Source organism: Molothrus ater, chromosome 1 (assembly GCF_012460135.2).
Source record: "Molothrus ater isolate BHLD 08-10-18 breed brown headed cowbird chromosome 1, BPBGC_Mater_1.1, whole genome shotgun sequence".
In the NCBI taxonomy this organism is placed as follows: domain Eukaryota; kingdom Metazoa; phylum Chordata; class Aves; order Passeriformes; family Icteridae; genus Molothrus; species Molothrus ater.
This window is the reverse complement of record NC_050478.2, coordinates 69,634,369-69,643,300: the sequence shown is the minus strand read 5'-3', so window position 1 is coordinate 69,643,300 and position 8,932 is coordinate 69,634,369. Positions and strand designations below refer to the sequence as shown.

General features: G+C 54.6%; 1 protein-coding gene across 1 annotated transcript; it reads right to left on the bottom strand.

Annotated features, from left to right (window-relative positions):
- Positions 1–2,607: 2,607 nt before the first annotated feature.
- FOXF2 (forkhead box F2) lies at positions 2,608–8,705 on the bottom strand. The gene is given in 3 exon segments (XM_036406471.1): positions 2,608–3,578; positions 7,501–8,680; positions 8,682–8,705. Coding segments are annotated over 3 exon segments (1,371 nt in total). The 3' UTR covers positions 2,608–3,411.
- Between the last annotated feature and the right edge of the window lie 227 nt (positions 8,706–8,932).

Sequence of the window (8,932 nt, the reverse complement as noted above, 5' to 3'; positions counted from 1 at the left end):
GCCTAACTGAAAGGACAAAGTCACTGTGAGGGCTGCAGTCCTAGGCTGAAAACAGGCAGTGACTTTTTTTCCAGACATAGCAGAGGTGTGAGACTGTTGTTGGGTACTATTTGGGTTATAACACTGCTAAAGGGGGAAAAAGTATCTTGTAACTCCTTACAATCAAAACATAGGAAACAAAGCAGTCAGGGACATGTTAGCAGTCAAGGAATCAAGAGAATAAGAGGAAGAGAATAGACTATTGTCAAAGAAAAGAGCAGTAAGGAAGAGCTGCAGAGACACAGACCGTCCCATGTGTTATACCCACTGGTTCTCACTTTAGCATAGCAGCCACAGGTCTCCCTACAGACCAGCAAATGCATGCTGAGTTTTGGGTCAGCCTTCCTGCACTCTTTCACAATGCTGAGACAAAATGTATACATCTAGATTTCGGGGGTTTTTCTAATGCTAGAAATTTCAGCTTTCTCTGGCACTTTCTCTGACACCGTTAAGTCCCCACAAGTCTCGGAGATGAGTACTGCGTCACTGCTGCTGTGATTAGAAGTCTCAGTGTGCTGGATATCTAACAGAGAATTTCTCTTTCTGAAATGTGAAGTATTTGGGTATGTTCAATGGCTGTTAACAAATGTTAAAAGATGCAGGGAATTTTTAACTGTATGGCTAAAATGTAAGTACCTTGTCCTCACAGGGGCATAGCTCTGGTCATGACTCCTGGCTTTGCAGCCACTGGAGTTCTTTAGACTAAACAAGGCTTGAATTCCTAGGGTAGAAGGTACTGCAATAAAATCAAATATCAAAACAAAATCAGACCAAATTAACTCAAAAATCTGTCCACTTTTTTCCTCCCTGTCATTTAAGTCACCCTTAAATTCAGAAGGAGTTTGAGCTCGTTTTACTGGCAGCACCCAGAAACTGATGTCTAAAGAGTACAGCTTCTGAAACGTCCTTTGTTTGAGAGGCTTGAACGGGGAAAAGGGAGCCTTAATAGTTTTAAACTACCAAGGGAGAACACAGAAGTCCAAAACCGAAAGATGCCCTAGTAAATCCTTCCCCTCTCTTAGGAGACCAGCCGCTGGGAGCGTTACTCACATCTACTGCTATATAAAAGCACTCAGAAGGTGGGGGAAAAAAATAATAATAATTAAAAAAACATTCGCTGTGGCAGCATTGTGCGAAGCTGCGGAGCTGCGGGGCTGCCGGAGCCCGGCGCGGTGCGGGCCGGGGCCGCTGGAGGGCACTGGCGCCCCGCGCCCGGCCGCCGGCAGGGAAAGGCAGTTTTTTTCTCTTTGAGGTCCTGTCATTCCTGTGTAAACAAGTTACGTTCAAGTGTTTAGGATATAAATTACGACCATGCAGGCTTGCCTCGGAAAGAATGTAAACACAGCACTGTGGTCGGAGCAAACGCTGAAACTGACTTTATAATTTATCACAGGCCCTGAGAAGCTCAGGAAAGAAAAGGGCATGTCTGAGCATAAATATGTATTTTAAAGATGAAGAGTTTTATGTCTATGTATAATTACATAGATATTATATATATATATATATATATATATATATATATATATATATATATATATATGGCTGGGGGGGTGTGCGTGCACGCATATATGTGTGTGTGTGTGTGTGTGTGTGTGTGTGTGTGTGTGTGTTTGTGTGTGTGTAAATATATATATCTACACTTATATGTGTGCACACATGCACAGAGCATTTTGCTGAAACTCTCTCCCCTTTTTCAGCGCTCGGGCGCGGGGCTGGGCAGAGTCGGGCGTCGGTGCGCGTTGCGGTACGGGGACCATTCTGTGTCCCTGTCCGACGGGGGGTGGTGGCCGTGCCGAGCTGCCCCCGGACCGGTCCTGCGGTAGGCTCGGGGTGGGTTCGGAGCGCATCCCCCGGCCGTGGGGCTGGCGCGGCCCCGGGCTCTGCAGGATGCCCAGACGAGCAGCTCCTGGCGCCCGGCTCCGACTCTTGGCCGCTCGCCACCCGCAGGGCACCGTGGGGACAGGGATAGCCTCGCTTGGGGTGCTTCAGGGGCCCCTTTTTGTTTTCTTTTGTACTTTTTTTATTCTATTTTTCTCTCCTCCGGCCCGGTTCTCTGCCCTGACCTTGGTCGGTGCTTGCCCCCGACCTGATCCAGCCACGGTTTTATCGCCGCCCCCCGTGACCTGCCCTCTCGGGTCCAAGCCGCATCGCACAGGGGCTCCTGCCCCCATGCCTGGCAAAATCCTCTCGGACACAAAGGGACTTCGAGGGCGCTATGGGAAAAGGGGACACGGGGACACTCAGATGCATCCCCAAAGAGCGGGGAGGACGTTTCAGACCTGGAGGCGCCCTCCAAAAGAGGATCATGCAGTCCTGACCCGCCTGCTTTTGTGTCCTCTGCCTCGGTTATTCCAAAGTCTATCCAGCAGCGGTGGAAAGCAGGATGGGAAGTGGGTGACGCCGGGAGGTGCAGCCCAGAGATCATGGCACTGGTCTGCTCAGGTCAACCTCTTGCTCCCCTCCTCCTCCTGCAGTGACTGGAGGATTTGGGGTTGCATCCTCAACTCGCTCGGATGCCGGGGTGGAAGAGTTTTCTCAGAAGGAACCAAGGGAAAAGAAACGCCTGTCTAGTGATAGTCGTTATATACATTTTATTGGAAAAAAAATTTTTACATCAAAATATTTTGGCAAACTGTAAAAAGTATACATAAGTGCAAATATATTCTCCTTTTAAAGCAATAGTGTGTGAGTATACACGAGATTTATTTAAAATAATTCTTTAAAAAATATTGTGGTAGAAAACAACTTTTGTAAAAATAAAAAAAAAACACAAACGTTGTATTGCTGCAATACTGGAAAAAATTGAACTTTTCTTACAGTCTATACACGAAAGGGCTAAACAATACTGTTTTAATAATATCAATTGGTCGGTGCTAAAGTCCATACAAAGTGTCCTTGGTGGGGCTCGGGGAGAGAACACAATAAAAAAGTACATTTCCCGCTAACGCAGTAACAGAAGGGGGAGTCCTCGCAGGTGCGGAGACATTTACTTTTCTTATGCAAAGACACTTTCTCGTGTAAAAATATGTCGATTTTTTCCCTTTCCCAAAGCTCGGCTCTTTGGGAGATGGCAGAAAGGCGATTTGTGATTAAGGTGGTCAGACTTGGCATAAGGACACTTAGGTCGCCCCTAAGCCAAAACATCACGCAAGGCATTTTTCTTTTAGTAAGACCTTTGGAGCACTATACCGGCTGTACGTGTCCTTCGTGGGGTGGAGTGGGACCAAAAACACTGCTTCCTTAGGCACATTTGCTAAGTGACTCGTGTACTATCAATGCTATCAGAGTGCACATTATATTTAATCTGCGTGGGTCCGTCTACACCTCGGCTCTGTTTGGTGACACCTGATTGTCTCTGTTGGGGCGCGGCCTTCACATCACGCAGGGCTTGATGTCTTGACAGACGCTTTGGTGGTGGTGATGGTGGTAGTAAGATCCACTAGCAGACGGGTGAAACGAAGAAATGCCATTAAAATTGAGGACGAAATCTTTCCTGTCACACACCGGGGAGGGATGATGCTGGTAGCGAGGCAGTCCCACTGCAAGAGAAGCAAATAACAAGAGCTGCTCAGAAGTCGGAGAGCTTTGCCCGGGTGGGGCAGTCCTTCCTCCCTCACCCCAGGGAGGAGAGGCTGCCTGCACAGAGCTGGCACACTGCTCCCTCACCCCCGGCCTCGGCTCCCTCGGGAGTTACCAAAGTTTGGTAACTCATCTTTGGCTTTCCTGGCAGAGGACTCGGACGCTCCCCCAGGGGCAGCGCCTGACCCGCTGCAGGGCAGAGAGCCCGGGGATTCCACTGCCCCGAGTGAGGAGGGGAAGGGGATTACCCGGAGCCCCCCACCGCCTGCAGGTCGGAGCTGCAGCGGTGCCCCTAGGAGCCCCGAGCCCGCTCTGCGGGGAGGTTCCAGACCACACAGCCGTGCGGCACGCAGGCTGAGGGGAGGAAGGCAAGCGGAGGGGGATGCCCACGGACACGTGCCCGGCCGCATCCCGGCCTCGCGGGCATCTCTGGGCATCCCTCCTGCGGGGGCACACACGGACAGCTGTCTGTCTGCCCTCTGCCTCGGTACTTATCAGCCTAGAGGGGTAGAGCAGCCTCCGCGTGGGGGTACATCAGGGAGTGGGTGTTTTGTGCGTGTGAGAGGGAAAGAGGAGGCGATGCCACTTGCGTGTTTTCCTGCGTGCACCACAGCCATTTGAACCCTATTCCCATCTTTCCTCGCTCTTCCCGCTCCCTACCCCGTTCCTGGGAGGATTATGCTTCTGACTTGAGCGGCTGCAGGTTGAATTCCAGTCAGGATCCGTTTGTGTGTTGATACAGTATGTATTTATTTATGTGTATGTGTGTGTAAGAGCGTTCACGCCTTTTCGCGTGTGCGCTTTCATAAACACAAGATACACCCTACGGTTCATCAACAACAACAAGCCAAGTACATCCGTGGCACCGACATGCAAATGACCTCGCAAATTCCCATTGTAATTTCCCACAGCCCAAGGCAGCCTTTCGGGGGCCGCATGGGAGACAACACCCCACCCCCAACACCGAGCCGTAGGACGGTGCTGGGATCCTCGGTCTGGCAGGGTTCCTACTGGATCCGGCGGGGAGGGGAGCACTGCCCTAGCAAGGCCCGCAGGGCAGAGCCAGAGAGGGTTTTGGTTTGGCGTGTGGATGTCAAACTCGGCTAGCGGAATCCTGTCAAATATGACCGAGGGTCAAGGGAAAAAAAAAAAAAAAGAAAAAAAAGGCGAGGAGAAAAAAAACCAGCAAAAGAAAGAGCAGAAGAGTGAGTGTGTAGGGGGAAAAAAGGAAAGAAAAAGAAACAGGAGGGAAAGGTTCCCAGTTTTCCTCAGGATGGCGGAGCCGAACCCTTTGGCAGCGTTGGCCGGCGGCGCGCACAGCCCGTTCTCCTCCGGCGCTGTCCCCTCCTTCACCCCGCAGAGCTCACTTTATAAAAGTGATTATTTCGCTGGATTTCCTCGGCTTTCTAATAACCCTGCTGGTATGCTCACCATAAACTGGGGCACTTTATTACAATCCTGATTCAATCATTTAGCAGGATTTAATAGTCTGCGAAAAAAATCCGGCTCCCCCCGCCCCCCAGATTCAAAATCCTTTTAGCAGAACCAAGCCTCCTGTTTCCAATTTTTACTTCTCTTATTCTTGAGTCTGATATAAATTCACGGTTTTAAGTCCTCCCTGACGCTGTCATGGGTAGAGAATTATTGACCGACCAACAGCGATTAGCCACCGAATTTGCTTTGCATTTCACTAAGAGAAAGGGAAAGGCAAACTTCACTTGCTACTGGTTTCGCGGGGACAGCAGGAGAAAGATTATTGCTGATTTTAAGTACAAATAAAAGAACTCGGATCCTTTTTCCCCATCTCCTTTCACTCTTCTGAAATATTTGTGCCACAGAGATTTTACTTATCATGTATAAATGAGGACTGAATCTACTAAAAAATTTAAAAAATAAAATAGAGAATTTGGCTTGATTTTTTTGTTCAGCTAATCAAGGACTGCGTATGATTTGCACTAAAGCCTGGGGCCCAGATACTGAAGCTGTAGAAAATAGGCAGAGAAACACCGTTTTGCAAAGTGATAGCATTAAATCTGAGCTGCTGGAAACGGACGCTGGTGGTTGACATTAAGACAGCGTCCAGCAGTTCGTATGAGTCTGTATCCGTCCTTGAACAGAAACAATTCGGATTTAAACTGCTCGGCCTCGGAAACCGCAGTGGAACTCCGGGCGGACCAGAACCCTTGCTCCCTCTCCCTCTGCTTTTTGTTTTGTAGAGGTATTCTTGGGCTGTTTCTGGACGAAAATTTCTGTTCCAGGAATCAGCTTTCTTACCTCAGGTGCCTGGCAGGAGGAGGGGGCAGCTGCCTCCCAGCCCCGCTTCCCGGGCCAGTCCCACTCCTGCACCACGCGTGGCCCCATGGGCCCTGCGTGGGGAACTGTGCGGCCGCAAATAGTAAAACAAACGGAGGGGGAAAAGATCCAAAGAAAGAAAAAGAAAAGAAAACAAAAATCCAAGCAAAAACAACAAACCAAGGCAGAAATTCCTAACGGAGAAGGTACGTAGTTCGGCGGGGGATGCCCTTGTGAACCCGCCGGCCTCTCGCCCTGGCTTCAAAAAGCACGTGGAAGGATTCCCTATAGCTCCGAAAAGTTGGTTTAAACCTCAGCAGAAGAGCCCTGTGGGCACAGAGGAGCCCAGCTGGGGACGCATCCCGTCGGCTCTCTCCCCTGCACGGAAAAGCCGGTGAGACGGCGACCCGCTCCGCAGCCGCCTCTCCCCAGAAGGCACATCAGAGCTCTATAGGGGTTCGCCTCTTTTGTTTTTAAGGGAGGAAAATTTGCAACCGCTTGTTATCTGTCCCCTGACAGCCCACGTCCCTTCTGCGGTGACGGCAAGGGGACTCGCATGGCGCTGCCCTCCCCGCGGCGACAGCGGGCTGTGGGGAGGCCAGGGCAGGCTGCGGCGCTCGCAGGAGGACAGGAGAATGATTGACAGGCGCCCAGGGAGGGGGCGGGAGGGGACCCAGAGCTGAGGGTCGCCTGTATTTGTTACTTGTTGAAATTCCCATAAAATTGAACAAGACCCCGCTCTCATAGGGGTTAAGTCAGGCTAAAATCCTCTTCGGTGTGGTCCAGCCCAGACTGTCTTTGTTTGCTTAACCTCTGGGACCCACGTTTAAAAGGGCTATTTGGAAAAATTCCCCGTAAGAGCCCAACATCTTTTACCCATTTTTGTGCTCGGATTTTTCTGAGCAGACATTGTCTGTAATCACCGGCCGGGGAGGGGGTGAGGGGGTGGCAGACAGCGACCAGAAAACTCTTTCCCTCCGGTTGCAGAATTATACTCGATCCGCTTTAATCTTTCTAGCAAAGATAAGCGGGTGGTTTGGTGTTAGAGGTTAGAGGGTTTTTTATTTTCTTTTTAATTCTTTCTCTCTCTTTTTTTTTTTTTTCCCCCGGTAGGGTTTAGAGGATAATATTTGACGCCTTTATTTGATTACTCCCGCGGCGCGTCTCCGCGGAGCGCGGTTTACCGAGGCGGCGGCGATGCCCGGCGGCGCTCCCCGCCAAGTGAAGCCGCAGCACGGCGCGGAGGGACCAGCCCCGCTGCCACCTCGCCGGCACCGGGAGGGGGTCGCGACAACCGGGACGGAGCCGGGACGAAGCCAGGCTTTCCTCGGAGCGCTCCTTCTTGGCACCGGGCAAGCGGGAGGGATGCTCGCCGCCGTGCCCACGGCCGCCCCCCTCAAACAGCCCCCCTGTCCCGAAACAGAACAGCTCCAACCCACGCGTATTTGTTTCCCTCTCGCAGACAATGCGCCTCTTTTTTCCGACACCGTGGCGGTCCGGGGTTCCCCCGCGAGAAACCTTTTGTCGCCGGCGAGAAGCCCCTCCGGCGCCGCGCTCCCCGCCGCCCCCGCCGCCCCTCCGCGCCCCTACCTGAGAGGTCGTCGCGGGGGCTCTGGTGCAGGTATCCCTGCTCCAGGGAGTAGGAGGGCACGCTGGAGTGGATGCCGGAGGAGGCGGCGTTGGCGGCGGGGAGGCCCTGCTGCTTTATGTAGGGCGAGGCCCCCGAGGCTGTCCAGTGAGCCGAAGGGCTCGTGTAAGGCGAGTGGCACTCGATGGCGCTCGCCATGGCCGGCGAGGAGGGCACGGGGCTGCTGCTGCTGTCGGGGCCGTAGTCCCCGTTGGCAGTCACCGGGCAGCTGGCCATGTAGGTCGAGCCGGGGTTGGGAGACATGTGCGGGACGTGGTGGCCGCCGCTGAGTCCCTCGTAGCCGCTGGCCATGGCGTTGGGCATCATGTCCAGGTTGTAGCCGTTGGAGTGGCAGGCGAGGGAGGCGGGGGGCGCCTGGAAGTCGAAGCCCTGCGGGAGGATGGAGGCGCCGAAGCCCAGCCCGTTCATCATGCGGTACATGGGCTTCAGCGCCTGGCATTTCCTCCTGAAGCCGCGGGGCCGCCGTCGGAAGGAGCCCTCCTCGAACATGAACTCGCTGGCCGGGTCGATGGTCCAGTAGTGGCCCTTGCCCGGGCGGCCCAGGCCCTTGGGCAGCTTGATGAAGCACTCGTTGAGAGAGAGGTTGTGGCGCACGGAGTTCTTCCAGCCCTGGTAGGAGCCGCGGAAGAAGGGGAAGCGGGCCTGCAGGAACTGGTAGATCTCGCTGAGGGTTAGGCGCTTGGAGGGCGAGCTCTGGATGGCCATGACGATGAGGGCGATGTAGGAGTAGGGGGGCTTCTCGGGCCGCCGCAGCCCCGAGCTGGCCTTCTTGCTCTTGGAGGACGCCGCCGCCGCCGAGGAGGAGGAGGAGGAGGAGGTGGAGGTGGAGGAAGAGGAGGTGGAGGTCTCCAGGGCGGAGGAGGGCGGCCGGCTCATCTGGAGAGCTCCGGGAGCCGGGCTGCAGGAGCGGAGAGGGACGGGGGGCTCCAGCCGCTGCTGCCCGCTCTCGGTGGTCATCTGGCGGAGGGAGGGGAATGGGGCAGGGTGGGGTGAGGCTGGGAGGGAAGGGGGGGAGCCGGGCGGGGTGGGTACCGGGGCGGGGGGTGCCCTGAAGGGGGAGAGCGGGGGGGGCGGTGGGAGCCGCTGTCCTCCGGGCACCTCCTCAGCGCGGCGGGCGGCGGTGGGGCGGCGGCAGCACCCTGCGCATCCCTCCCCGCGGTCCCTTGCGCAATGGCTCCTCTGCTTTCCGCCGGAGCCAGGCACTAGGCGGGATGGACCGGCCCAGCCCCGGCCCCGGCCCTGGTCCGGCCCCCTCCCTCCCTGCGCCGCGCAGCCCGCGGAGGCTCCGCTCAGCGCCGCTCCGCTTCCTCCTCTGCCCCCCACCTGGGGACCATCCCGCTGCCTGATCCGGCAAGGAGAGGAAGCGCAAAAGCC